The sequence below is a fragment of the Humulus lupulus genome, chromosome 5 (genome assembly GCF_963169125.1).
Source record: "Humulus lupulus chromosome 5, drHumLupu1.1, whole genome shotgun sequence".
NCBI lineage: Eukaryota > Viridiplantae > Streptophyta > Magnoliopsida > Rosales > Cannabaceae > Humulus > Humulus lupulus.
In genome coordinates, this window is record NC_084797.1 from 4,531,392 (window position 1) to 4,546,409 (window position 15,018).

The 15,018-nt window shown below is 29.7% G+C and overlaps 2 protein-coding genes and 1 pseudogene across 3 annotated transcripts; 1 reads left to right on the forward strand and 2 right to left on the reverse strand.

Moving 5' to 3' along the window:
• The first annotated feature begins 2,296 nt into the window (after positions 1-2,296).
• LOC133777835 (uridine kinase-like protein 3) lies at positions 2,297-5,711 on the forward strand (annotated as a pseudogene).
• Positions 5,712-7,170: 1,459 nt separating this feature from the next.
• LOC133834237 (uncharacterized) lies at positions 7,171-9,911 on the reverse strand. Of its 2 annotated transcripts, none has more exons than XR_009893323.1 (3): positions 9,301-9,911; positions 9,096-9,189; positions 7,171-7,713 (listed from the first exon to the last, which is right to left on the reverse strand). XR_009893323.1 is itself a non-coding variant. In XM_062263776.1 (3 exons), the coding sequence occupies exons 1-3, from the start codon at positions 9,422-9,424 to the stop codon at positions 7,513-7,515; spliced, it is 381 nt and encodes a 126-aa protein (XP_062119760.1). In that variant the 5' UTR covers positions 9,425-9,908; the 3' UTR covers positions 7,171-7,512. The 2 variants fall into 2 exon arrangements, 1 of the variants encoding a protein (XP_062119760.1); XM_062263776.1 differs by having other exon boundaries at positions 9,096-9,151; positions 9,301-9,908.
• Positions 9,912-11,310: 1,399 nt separating this feature from the next.
• On the reverse strand, positions 11,311-13,661 carry LOC133834238 (uncharacterized). Its single transcript, XM_062263777.1, has 2 exons — positions 13,477-13,661; positions 11,311-11,797 (listed from the first exon to the last, which is right to left on the reverse strand). Exons 1-2 carry the CDS (start codon positions 13,595-13,597, stop codon positions 11,586-11,588), a joined length of 333 nt encoding a protein of 110 aa, XP_062119761.1. The 5' UTR covers positions 13,598-13,661; the 3' UTR covers positions 11,311-11,585.
• Positions 13,662-15,018: the final 1,357 nt, after the last annotated feature.

The following is a 15,018-nucleotide window of genomic DNA, read 5'->3' on the forward strand; positions in this document are numbered from 1 at the left end:
TTGAACTTATTTGCATGTGTGATGAAGACTATTACTGCTAGGCATGCACTTTATGATTTGATGACATGTTATTATTGTTCATGAGCATATTGAGTTTTCTTGCTGGGCTTCGGTTCACGGGTGCTATGTGGTGCAGGTAAAGGCAAAAGAAAGCTGGACCATCCTTGAGTTTGAGAGCTTAGGTGACGATGTGTACATATGCAGCTGCTCGACCGCCACGAACGAGGGTTGAAAGAGGAACTAGGGTTAAACCCTATTTTGCTGCTTAGATCGGCTAGTTGTAAATACTTTCTTGTAATTAACCTTTGAATAATATTTTTGGGATCCCAATGTATATGGTAAACGTTTTAGTGAAACGTTATATCTTAACCAAAAAAATTTAACCTTAAACCGTTAATCATACTTAGTTACACGATTATGGCCAAATGACTCGATTAGCGAGTTTAGCACTGTATAAAACGCACACCATAACGGTCCCTAGAGTTTAGGGCGTTACAGTTTGTGTCAATAATAATGATAAAAAATGTATTTTTGAAATAATTAATTTATTAAAAATAATATAGAGATAAAAATTAGAAGTATCAAGGCTATTTTGGTAAAATAATCCTATGTTTGGTAGGAAAAAAAAGTGAAAAGAAAAAAAAATGTATTTGGTAGGAAAGAAAAGTAGAGAGAGAGAAAAAATTAAGGGAAAAAAAGTGAAGAGAAGAATATTGTGTGATGCCTACCAAATTTTTTTCCTCCAAATTAGAAAGAAAAGTTTTATAAAGGCAGACAAGTGAGAAATTACTCTATTATTTTTATAAACTAATTTTAATATTAATAAAGGAATATACTATTTTAGTCACTGAATTAATACAAAGTAGCAAATATGCATCCAAATTTTCATAAATACCAAAAAAATTTCCTATGTTTTGTTGTTCATACCAAAATGGTACCCTACACCTATTTTTAGTCAAATTTTTTTTTAAATTACGCTCACCTATATATTTTTTCTATAATTAAAATTACTTTTAATTCTTTTGATAAATAGATAATACTTAAACTTTATTTTAAAAAATATATAAACTTAAATGAATAATAAAATAATTAAAATCATGTATTACATTTTATTACTATTTAATATTTGATTTTAACTTTAATAAACTTGAAGAATTATTTATTTAAGTATATATATTTATTATAAACAAAATAAATAAGTGAGGATGAAGTGTCTTTGAAAAAATAATTTTGACCAAAAATATTACCAGGTACCATTTTGGAATGAATAATAAAAGAGATGGTAATATTTTGGTATTTATGAAAATCGGGAAGCATAACTGATATTTTGCATAAACCCAAGAGACCAAAATGACATATTCCCTATTAATAACTTAAGCATAAAAGTCCCACAAATTTTCTCTCTAATTTGAAGAGTAATTTTTTAGGAATATTTATAATTATATACATAAAATCTAAAGTATTTACAAAAATACATTCAACCAAATTATTTACATAAATACTGGTGCCACGCTACTTACCAGATTTTAAAAAAAAATTGAGAACTCCCGCTTCCTAATTTTTTTTGTTTTTTTAGGTTGTAAAAACTTACATTTTGGTTGCTTACGATATTGATAGGATACAAATTGATCTTTTTTTTTTTTTATTATTAAACGCTTTATCTTTAGATCATATTGTTTCATTTGCTTTTGGTTACCTCCAAACTCATTTCTAGACATCTTAATACACAAATTAGTTATTTTCATGTTATATTATGGTATCTTACTGTTTAAGATACATTTTGGTAGCCTTCAATCTTTTTAAAGAAACTAATGGGTTGCCATATAATGTAATAAGTTACCACATAGTTTATTAAAAAAAATTAATTTAGTATACTGCATGGTAACTTTTAATAGACTTTTTTAGTCACTCGTGTAATTTACATGTCTTATTATTAATATATTTTTACGTTACCTTCAAGTCTATCTTAAAAACTAATTAGTTATCATAAAGTTACTTTCCAAGTTATCACGAATAACTTACTAGAAAATGATATTATTTAGTGTACTGCATAATTACTTTTAAAAGCTACATTTTCATTGCTTTTTATAAATAATTTAAGATACCAATTAGTTAACTTTTAATATATGACTAATTTTTTTTTAGTATGCTACAAATTTGTACACAGTTTCTAATACATGTATCTTGCTAAAAATTCACAAAAATATAGTATATTTTTAGCCATTTAGTGGGGCACATTAGAATTGGTTTGCTTTGTAGCGATAACTAGCCTAACTATGGTATATATTTCTCCTATATGGTGCATGCTGTCTCTTTCATGTCTTTTGATGTAAAATTGCTTTTATTGTCAGATGCATTTGATAATGAGAAACTTTTAGATTCTATGGATAAGTTGAGGAATGGGCAAGCAGTAGATATTCCAAACTATGACTTCAAGAGTTACAAAAACAATGTCTTCCCACCTAGAAGGGCAACTTTTGTTTTCTTAACATGCTGGTCTAATGAATTGCCTCTTGTTTTCTTATACTTGTCTTACTAAAGAGAAGTTATAGGAGAATTAAAGTTATTCAGTACTTACAGTATGTGCATGCTTGCAATTATCAGTATGTTTCTTATCTCTATTAGAATTCTGAATTAGAGGACCCTTACTTCAACAATATGGCGGCATATGATGTGCAGGTAAACCCTTCAGATGTGATAATTTTGGAAGGCATTCTCATTTTTCATGATCCCCGTGTTCGAGAGTTGATGAATATGAAGATATTTGTTGATACAGGTCATTTATTTTCTTTTTTATCATTTAGGCTACTTGATGTTCTTACTCTGTATTTCTGATGCTTTTCATTAGTTACTACTACAAATATGTGGTCTTGAGATGCTTATCTGACTATTTTTTTTCTAATTTATTCATTATTATACCATTACATTTGAGATTCAATTAATATAATGATTTCTTTTATAGTTTCTGCATTAACTATGGGATGCCGTGATATGTCACTTTATAGTGTTACTAAGTTGAGGCACTTCACATTGAAAATTTTTCAGTGCAGATGCTGATGTTCGTTTAGCAAGGAGGATAAGGCGTGACACAGTAGAAAAAAACAGGGATATTGGTACAGTTCTTGATCAGGTTAGCAACTATTCATGTAATTTTGTAATCATTCTTATTGCCAAGAGATTATATCTTTGAATTTGTGGGCCTCAATTAAGTTTAAAGTATCAATGAATATACCTCAGGAGATGAAACTGCAACTCTGGTGGTAATTATGTTTTGTTACTTGTTAGTAGCTAGAAATGTCAAAGTGCTGTTTTTGAAAGTGATCTTTGTGATGGATGGTTTCCTCTTATTATTTGATTAACTCTTGTTGTTTAATCATTTATGTCATTCCCTTTCACAAAATCTCCACTCGATAGGGTTGAGGGTTCACTGTTAGTCTCCGGTACTTGATCATATGAAAATGAGAGAATAATCTGATGAAAGTAGGCTACATTTTTCACCATTTCATTTTCTTAAAATGCTTTTGTTTTAATGCAGTACTCAAAGTTTGTGATGCCTGCATTTGATGCTTTATTCTTCCTACAAAAAAATATGCTGACATCATTATTCCTCGCGGAGGAGATAATCACGTGGCTATTGATTTGATTGTATAACACATCCGTACAAAGCTTGGCCAACATGACTTGTGTAAAATATATCCTAATTTATACGTTATACATTCAACTTTTCAGGTATCTGGCAAGCTTCATTCTCTGTTATTAATGTAATTTCAGCAACTTTCTATGGCACTAATTACCGGTTGACTCATGCAGATACGGGGCATGCATACCCTCATACGTGATTCACAAACAACGAAGCATGATTTTGTATTTTATGCTGATCGGTTGATTCGTTTGGTGAGTATTTGTTTCTTTGAATATAAAGTTTATTTATGGTTTTGCATTTTGAGAATGGGATTAGTCAATGAGTAATGATCTTGAAATTATTACCAGGTCGTTGAGCATGGTCTGGGACATCTGCCATTTACAGAAAAACAGGTGGTCACTCCAACTGGTAAGCTGACAGTCAAATGGAATTTTTTAGTTCTTTGTCCCTTTCAGTTTTCTGTTTTCATTTTTAATGGGTTCCTTCAGCTTATATGTGAAAAATTACTTATCATATTGTAACTTTTCCTTTTTTCTTTTTTTAAACAGGAAATTTTTTAGCATATGAGTAACATTAGCTTCTTGTCTGAATGTGAGGGCATTAACTGTTTAGCCTCAACAATTAAGTGCCACTACTCATATTAGAAAAGCAAAGCATTATGTTGTTAGTACTGCAAATCTCTAAAAAGGAAAATCTAATATTAACTGTCCTAATATGACAGTTTAGGACCCATGCTTCATAGCATGTTTGTTGTTCAAAGACTAAAGTTAGTTTATGCTGTATAGATGATACCTTCATTATTTTGTTTTCTTTTTCTAATTTTGATTTCGCTAAGAGAGTCCAATTTCTTGAAACTGTAATTGCTGATAGCTAATTTACATCTCCTGTCTTTCGCAGAGTCCGTGTATACTGGTGTAGATTTCTGTAAGAGATTATGTGGTGTGTCTATAATCAGGAGGTAATTTCGCAAAGCAATTGTGGCATGTGTTTTTTTGTCAGTTTTTCATATAAATTTTATATTTGGAAGCAAACTCTAGAGGATTTCTATTCTTGGGCCAAAAAATAAGATTCAAAGCTGTAATTTTTCACAATGTACTAATTCGATATATTCTCATTGCACACTTATTCTTGTCATTACAGTGGTGAGAGTATGGAGAATGCTCTGAGAGCATGTTGTAAGGGAATCAAGATTGGGAAAATTCTAATCCACAGAAAAGGAGACAATGGCCAGCAGGTTTCGATTCCCTCTATGATTGTCTTTCATTTTTTAATCAATGTATTTCTATGATTCCATTTTTTAATCAACCTCTATGATAAACTATTGGTGGTTACAAATCATTTTGGAGATAAAATAATTAACTTTTGTCTACCCTTGAAGCCCAATACCTTGATCAATTGTGTATTTGTCCATTACTGTACAATTCTGTCTACAAAGACAGCAATTATTCTTTGGGAAAAGCTATCCTGGCTACTAAAACATACATGCTGCATAATAGCTTTTTGTTTGGCCCAGAATTGTTGGTTAATAAAACTTCCAAGTTTAGTCTGTTGTGTTTTCTCTCTCTGTTTTTTTTTTTGGCAGTGGCTTCGATCATAAAGCACACTCTGCTGCTGATTTTTGTAGCTTAGTTTATTGTGGTGTTCTATTTGTGTTTCTCTTTTATGAGTTCCTTATGGCTTGTTGGACTTAGTCTAAACACATGGTCATGCTCTTTATTTAATCTCTCAAACTATTTCAGACTAATGAATTGGCACAATCATTTATGCTCTTTATTGCTTCTTTTTTAGTAAGCCTAATCACATGTTTGCCTTGCACACATATAATATGAGTGTCATCTAGATTCTAGGCCATTGGATCTTATATATATCTTACATCATGCAGTTATGTTTAGCTGTGGAATAAAAGAGACATTGGTAACTATGCTCTCTCTGATATATTTTACTTGGAATTTCTTAAATAAGAATAATGTTGTTGCAGGTATTGAGACATGAAAAGGGAAAGTGCGGGGTTGGTGTCATATGCAACGGTGGCGGGGGAGCTTCTTCACTTGTTCTTGAGCTCATGTAAGACCTATAATTGTTTTTGAGCTTATCTTGATTGAATTCTTCTGATCGCCTAGCCAGCTTATAAATAAAGCTAATTGGCTAACCCAATTGTACTCATCACTTGGTTCATTTTCAATAATAAGAATCAATTTCTCATCATGATTCATATCAATAGAATAGCAGAACTTGTTGCTTATTCTTGCATTGTTGAGAGGAAATGATATTATATTATCATGGGTTTAGCTTAGACTACATATATTCAATAGGACTCAACTTTACCAAACTAGCAAATGCTAATCTATTTTGTGCGACTTCAATTAATTGTTTCTTTTGCTCACCTGTCAAAACATGATGAAACCAAAAAAAAAAAACTGCTAGTATTTCCTTTATATCTTTTGTGGAGACTTGGAAATTATGGTTTTTGACACTCTTAAGTAAAATACTCATTTCTGAGTAGTTTCGAAGTAGAATGGTTTTTGTTTGCTTTGGTGTAGTTGTGAATCCATTATTTTGTATGTGGTGTCCTTTATTGGATATAATTTCCATAGCATTTTTCTTGAAGTAATTTGTGATGCTAGATAATAACAATAAAATATTTCTTTGTTTATTTTGCAGATGTGATAAGAGAAGCATAAAAGGATACTTAAGACTCATTGAAAGTAGTAACTTTGTTTATTTATTTGTGTTGAAAGTAGTAACTTTTAGAATCCTTGAATACTTAAAGTTAATTTTGTTCTTGATGACAGTGTTGAATGTTTTAAACTAAATTGTGGATTGTTAATTCAATGTTAAATGTTCTTACTTTTTGTTATTTGAAAATCAAGTTCATTTGATGATGCTAGTATATATTAGAAAGCTAATTTTAATTATATAAAAAAAATTAAAATATAATGGAATAAATTAGTGTTATATAAATAAAATATATAATGAGAATTTAAACATATCTAAATATAACAATAATATGAAAATTGAGTTATAATATCTATTACAATAACACTTTTTATGCAAAGAATTATGTTATGCAAACTTCATTATATAACACAAATAATGTGTTATACTAAAGTGTAGTATAACACAAAACATGTGTTATACTAAAGTATAGTATAACACAAAAAATGTGTTATAATAAAGTGTATAACACAAAAAAAAGTGTTATACTAAAGTGTAGTATAACACAAAAAAAGTGTTATATAATCGACTATAAATAACATAATTAAACACTTATCTATATATTAAAATAACACAGAAATTGTGTTATCGTTGACAGTACAATAACACATCTATATAATACTAATAAAGTGTTATGTAAAGTACCCTGACCTACGATAACATAGTTGGTCTTAACACATCAGAAAGTGTTATCGTATGTTTTGATAACACATTTTCGGTGTTATTAAAAGCATTTTTTTCTTGTAGTGCATGTAGTGCAGTTCTGCCATTAAGACCACCGGTAGCTGGTGAAAAATAATTATTTAGTATTACATTAACCAAATCTTGGTGTCGGCACTGGACGACTATGTAGAGTGGAGTCTCGCCTGCTTTATTAGCTGAATACGAGAAATTAGGGTCTTCTCTCGTCAATATCTGCACAACCTCAAGATGACCGAACCGCACAGCCTCGTGCAACGCAGTGTCCTCTTCCTCATTCTTCATCCTTATCATCGTTTGGACACCAGAGATGTCCTCTTCAAGGTCTTGTGGTTGGGATGATTTTGCATGTTCAATTAGAAAATCAACAATGCGGTGATGGTCGTACCTTGCTGCCATGAGTATGGGAGTCTCTTCTCTTGCATTAGTTTGCATCAACAGTGCTGGACACAAGTCTAGGATCCCTTCCACGAAGGTTGTTTGATTAGTGTTCTTGAAGTAGTGATGATATGGACATGGAGCACTGTATTTCTTTCTGGGGTCAATAACAGTTGGAGTTCACTAACCTTTTCCCTGAAGACTTCAAGTTCACCATCAGTTGCAGCTTGGAACAACTTGCGATCCATGCAAATGCGCTCACTATGGATGTTTGTTTTCTGATAATCACTAATGTTGTCAGATGGCTCATGAGAAGAAGAAGAAGAAGAAGAAGAAGAAGAAGAAGTCATTGCTCTTTAAATTTATATGTTATTGTAATAATATTCATTGCATGAGAAGAAGAAGAAGAAGAAGTCATTGCTCTTTAAATTTATATGTTATTGTAATAATATTCATTGCATGCATACATATAATGTCACAACTCGAGCCCTAGGCTGTGGCTGATTTGTAATATCTATAACTTAGGTGGTTAAAGGTCAAACTTTGACCCTTGTTGTAAAATAGTCTTTATAAATGATCATTTAGTTTATATTAAATAGTACTATAATTATAAGTCAAATTCATGGAATAACTCCTATAACTGTATATAAAAATATTAATGATAAAAGCATGATCATTTATCATTATATATAGAACAATAATATCCCCACAGTTATGTAGTCACCAAACAATTAAATTTAATAAGTCATAAACACTCAAAATAATACTTAGCATCCACCATTTCTCATTCCTAACTATTACATAACTAATTCAAATATACCGATCATTAGGTTCCAAATCAAATATACATATGTAATGTTCAAAAGATAAAACAATGACACTAAATAGATCTAGGCTAAACACATTTGCTCCATCAATAATTCACCTTATCCACATTCGCGTCACTAGGCTCCCGGAATGGGAGAGATATAGGGGGTGAGCTTATAAAGCGCAGTAAGAAAGCAACTAATAACATAGGAACCAAAATTTTAATAAAACCCTTGCATAGTTAGCTTTGAAAACAAAACATATATCATCATGTATGAACCAAAATAGAGAGAAAACACAAATAATCATAAGAGCATAGCTACAAGTGCACATCACATCGTCCACTAGATCCCTAGTTCCTGTTACCCACCATAGAAAAACCGACATCTTAAATCGGGTAGCCGGACCTGATAACCACCACAAGGGGGAGGCTTAGAACACTTCTTGTATATAGATGCTAGGTCTTTACACCTACAGATGAGTGGACAGCTGATCTACCTATGATGACACAGAGACTAGGCCGTGAAACAACAACATGCACAAATCATGATTACTATGGCTCTCATCGGTATAACCAAATGCAAGTAAACATGAAAAGAAAGAAACACATTCCCTTTATATTTTAGAAAATATGGCAGCATAATAGCTGCATTTCAATAAAACCAAAAAAATCATAACCTGCATAAATAAGTGAACAAAAATATATTTGACACTCAGTGCCCTCAAAACAGATAAGAAAACATGTAGATTAAGTTTTCAATTTTTCAAACATTTTATAAATTTCAAAATTGGAATATATTTAATGCAATTCAATATGAGTAAAATAAATACAATAGTCAAGTTGAGTCCCTACCTCCTTAGAATTTTCAATCCAAGCTAAAACCGACGCTGCTGAGCTTAACGATGATCCTATAATGATTTAGTCCAATTTTAATATCACACTTTTCCTATGTGCATTAAATGAAAAAATGATTATCATCATTAAATTCCTTATTCAAAATCGCGTCCAACGATATATAATATGACCATATTTAAAATTTCAAGTTCCGGAACCTTACCCAAGCGGTGCACAGTAGCGGTTGGTGGCGACAGTGAGCGGTGTATCAGAAACATCGACGAAGGTAGGTGTGACATATAACAAAATGACCACATCAGCGAGTAGATCACATTCATGCGAACCATCGATCCAAAAGGTGCTCAGACTAGTCGGAACGTCGCCGGAAAGTGGAGAAGATACCCAAAATCTCGCCAGAGAAAAATGACGAGTTGACCGGAATGACTAAGTGGGTTTTGTTCCTCTCTTCACGCTGTTTTCAAAGGTACTAACCATTCGTCGAGAGGTGGTCGGAGATGGCCTGAAAACACAATCAAAGTTGACGGACCAAAACTTTGACTGACTATTCCGAACAGACGACGAGTTTGGCAGCGCCGCTTGGTGGTTGAGGTCGTTGGAGCAAGACAAATCAATGAGTCACTGCATGTCAAAAATAGTGGTTGCCGGAGGTTGAGTCTTTGTGGTGGTGGCGTGTTGCCGTTTAGAGAATAGAGAAAGAAGATAAGAGAAAGGGAAGAGAGAGAGAAGTCGGGGAAAGAGAAAGAAAAAAAAAAGGGAAGAAAGAATCATTTGACTATTTTGACTTAAAGTGGGTCCCACCCATAAAAAGATATTATTTAAATTAAATTTTGTTTTTAGTGTGGAGTGTTAATATTCCCGACCCCTCAAATTGTATTATTGTTTTTTTTTACTGATCATAATTATATATTCATTTATTCAAGAATGAAAAAGTATAAAGTAAAAACTCTTGGCACTTCTTTACATTTTTACAGAATATTTTTATGGCGTTAATTATAATTTTATATACCCTTTACGTTATTATATTCATTTTCCAAATTTAGTTTATTTTATTGGATTCTTTTTCCCCCTTTTACCACTTTATAATTAATTACTTATCCATAAGTCAACTAAATATCTTCACATAATTTTAAAACATAAGCCTATTTCTTAATATACACCATTTCTAATTTATTAGGTATTCAAAGAAACTAGATTATTCCATTTAAGAAACTAAAATTTTAAACAATATTATAGCTAATAATGGTAGAAGAAAATATGGATGTGAGTGTGAAACATATTGAGATTTTATTATTGGCTTCAATTCTCATTAGGCAATTTTTTTTGTTTACAATTTTGTTATTAATAATTGTATTTTATGTTATATATCATAGATATGACTCTTCAAAAATATGTTGTAGTGTGTGCTTGAATAAGAAGTTATTGCTATTTAAATTTAGGGTTATTTGCAGTTAAAGTATCTAAATTATTACATTTATAGCATTTAAGTACTCAAATTATTTTTTTGGCGATAAAAGTACCTTCTGTCCATGTTTTGGTGTAGTTTGGTACAACTGTCAATTCTCACAATTAAATTCGTCTGTCAAACGTAGGAAAAACTACCCAATAAAAGATATATTTGTAGCAAAATTACCCAATTTAAGAAATGTTTGAGGTAAAAGTACCCAAGTTATAAGCAAATTTCACACCATGTACGCAGACTTAACTGCGAAACAGATAACAGTACTAAATAGGTTATAATTTCTTTCAAGTACCAAAAATAGAAAACGCCCTTACGGTAAGAGCAGCCTCTACCTAAGAAAATTCCAATAAACTTATATACTTTGAGTAAAAAGGTGACAGTTTTTTTAACTCGTTAATGGATACTATTTTATTTTGCCATGGCATTATGTGTTGACGAGTTGAATGTATAAATATATATGGGTGCACTTTTAATGGTTACTACCCATGGATAGTTACTTTAATATTATCCATTAGATTAAGATCAATGGTCCATATTTATAGTTGTTAATTAATATTTCTAAAAATAAATTTTTATTTTTTCAAATTTTTGGAAGAGTTACTTGATGAAAAACGTGTATTTGTTATGAAAATTTAATATTGTAAACTTTTCATTTTTCAAATGCATGTCAATTTCTAAATATAGCTAATGTCTCTTATTGGTTGAAAACAACATTAATTATGCAAAAAAAAATAACTAAATTCAAAGTCAATGTTGAAAAAAAAATATTTACCTATTGGTGACTTGCTATACCAAGTCATTATATTGCCACATCATCATAATTGTTATATAATAACTTGCCGATATTATATTATTATTCTAAAAGATAAGGTATAGCCAGCTTACATTTATTCACTTATTTAAAAACCTCAACAATATCATATGTATGTATGATTGAGGCATGCATATATATATTTATATGAAAGAGAGCTAGCTATGTGTAGATGATGATATATATAAGATATGATGACTAAGATATGAATCAGTGATTAGTTGAATATCTTCGTCGAAGTGGTTGTTGGGCATATTCTAGGGCATCCTGTGACCTCGTAGCTGCATTGACAAAGTGGACAGGCTGATCTGTCGCAGAAGCATGGATTGCCGCAGGTTGATGGGCAAGCACCTCTTCTTGTGTCTCTACGAACGCACTTAAGCTTCCCAGATTCCACTTCGCAACTACAGCTAGCACATTTCGTTGGTCCTACATACAAACAACATCACTTCATCAAATTATATATATATATATATACACATGTATTGTATAAATATAAGAATTGTTGGAGTACAGTGTCCCACGTGGAACGAGTGTAAAGAATATTGAGTCAAGAACACAAGTAATTAACTCCACTAATCATTGATTATCATGGTATCATGAGTCATATTCTTAGTGGGCATTCGATCTACACCGATCCAAATAGTGAGCATAATTAAAAAAAGAAAAGAAGATCAGTAAGCTGCATTATGCATGAGATACGCATAGTACAACAAGACACTTGATATCCAAATAACAAGCGATAAGTCACACAAGATCCGCATAGAACAAAAAGACACTCGAGATAAAAAAATAAAATAAGCTATAGCTGAGAAAAACAATTTGTGATTCAAGACTGGTGAGCAAAATATAGTCACCATCTTGAGGGGATATTAGAATATAGTGTCCTACATAGAACACGTGTAAAAATATTGAGTCATTAATAAAAACATGGGTAACTCCACTAATCACCAATTAATTTTTAGATAGAATCTGATCATAATTCTTGTCAAGAACCAACATAACTAAGACCAATAATGATCAGATGAATTAATGTTCATGTGATGTTTGGTTGGGGTGAATAAGTAAATGAAAAGAACTCAATAATTTTTATAAAAATTAACCAATTTTTTGTCTTCATATTAATTTTTATTCTATTTTATTCTTATCCTTCAATTTCATTTCCTCCACCCAAACTTAATATAAGAGAATAAAATACTCTAATTTTAGAATAATGTGTCTATTTTTTTTGTAAATACAAAAAAAAAATCATGAATTTAGAAAGAAAAAATATACTATTATATATATATATTTGTTATAAAAGGGTGAAAAAAATTAAATTGTGTCATGACTACTCCTAGCCTATGTTTGGAAGAGAGGAAAGAAAATAAGAGGGATGGAAAATATAGAAGGGATAGAAAAGATAAAGGAAAGAAAAAAAAATATATGTTCTCTTCTACTTGTTTGGTAAAAATGAGAGAAAAGAAAATTATTTTATTTCTATTGATTGAAATGTAAGATAAAATTGATATTTTTTACCATTATATTAATATTTATATATTTATCTTTATGTATTATTCATAATTTAAATATTATATTTTTCTCTTATAACTTTATCATAATTAGCATGAAAATAATTTTTTTATCATGCATACTATTCTTTTTTTCCATTTATTTTATATTCTAAAAAAATGCATATAAATAATTTATAATTAAAATTTTTAAACTAAAAAATATATATAATATTTTTTAACACAATATATATTATTTTTTTTCAATATATATAATAATGTGAAGATAAAAATAAAAAAAAAATTATTAAAAATAATAAATAATGTGAAAGTCAATGTCATTTTAGTCATTAAACTTCAAAAAATAAAATCAGAGAAAATATTTTAAGTGAGTCCCACCATATTTTTCTATCCAATTTTCTTTTCCCCTCTCTCTTCTCTCTAACCAAATTACTCACCTTTCTACTTCTCTCCAGTTTTCTCTTCTTTCCTCCCCGTTTTCATCCTTACCAAACATAGGGCTAGTGTTTGGAGACCAGGGTTAAGGTATAGATAATTTATGATCTTATTATAATAAGTTAATTTCTTCAATATCTATATATATATATTTATACATACCAACTGGACAAAAGGGAGCACCATTGTCCGAAATCAACCCCAAAAAATCAACACGAGCATGAGTTGTTGAAGCCACCACAGCCAACAAAAGCAGAGCAAGAAAAACCTTCATGAACGCCATTTTTATTTATTGTAGTGAGTGAAGAAGATCGATCGAGTGATTATATATATATATATATAATACTTTTGAGATGTGGAAACTAGAGGCTTATTTCCAAGGTATTTATAGAGAGAGAGAGAGTTCAGGATAATAATAAGCTTATCCTATTCATTCATATCTCACCATACACGTATTATTATTATTATTATTATTATTATTATTCAACTTAAATTGATCAGCACGTGGAAATTATTGCATTCATGTGTTGATTGGTCCATTTTTGTCTGAATTTTCTACTCTTGGTTTATACACTTTAATATATTTGTTTGATTATTATGATGAGGATATTTTAGGAACAATGAATTGAAGATTGGTAGGTACGTATAAAGATTGAAAAGAGGATGATAAAAACATGGTCTAAAATATTTTATGCTATTCATAATCTCTTGATTATATATATATATATTTATATCTCTTCTATATAATAATTATATAGATAATGAAATTTTTTTGTTTTAATGGTTTTTTATTTTTTTAATGTTAACTTTAATAGAATATTCTTATATTTAATGGTAGTTTGTAAACACTTAAACTTAAATAAAATAAAATAAATAATTAAAAAAATTAATTATATAGGAATATAAGCTTAAGTATTTATAGTTTACAAACTATTGTTAAATATAAAAATATTTGGTTAAATATAAAAATATTTTATTAAAAAAATTAACATTAAAAAAATAAAAATAAATTGTTAAAATTAAAAATTACTTTTATCTACACACTTATTAAAATATGTATATATCATGATAGCTACAATGATCATATATTTATATGTAATTATAAGTTTGGTCAAATTATGGTAGCTTGGAAAACATTGAATTTGGTATCATACGAACAAAAAAAATTCAACCACGTTATTATTGTACTTATTAATTAACAATATCATGGGAGAGGGTATATAATTATTTTACAACTTTATTGATAAATTATTGTTATTATTATCCATAGAGTGGTTGTGGTTGGGGATAGGAATAATAGTACTTTCCGCCCCAACAATGCTCCGTTTGATCTTTTATTTATTTTATAATATTTTTTATTTATTTTACATGTTTCTTTATTTGATTTTGTAATATATTAGTAACTTTTTAAATATTTTTAATTTAATTTTGAATATATTTAATTTTTGGAGTGATTAATATAATATAATATATATTAAATTTAAGTAATTTATTTTTATTTATTTTATTTTTAAATAAAGGGGTATACCGAGGAATCTTGCCCCATCCTTGTGGGTTTTTCTTTATATATTTAATTTTGTAGTGTGATGCATGAACCGGCCAAAGATTAGTAGGTAAAGGATAAAAAAAAAAAAAAAAGGATATCTAAAAAATCTAAAATATTTAACTTAAATTATTGATCACTTATATATACACGTACAACTT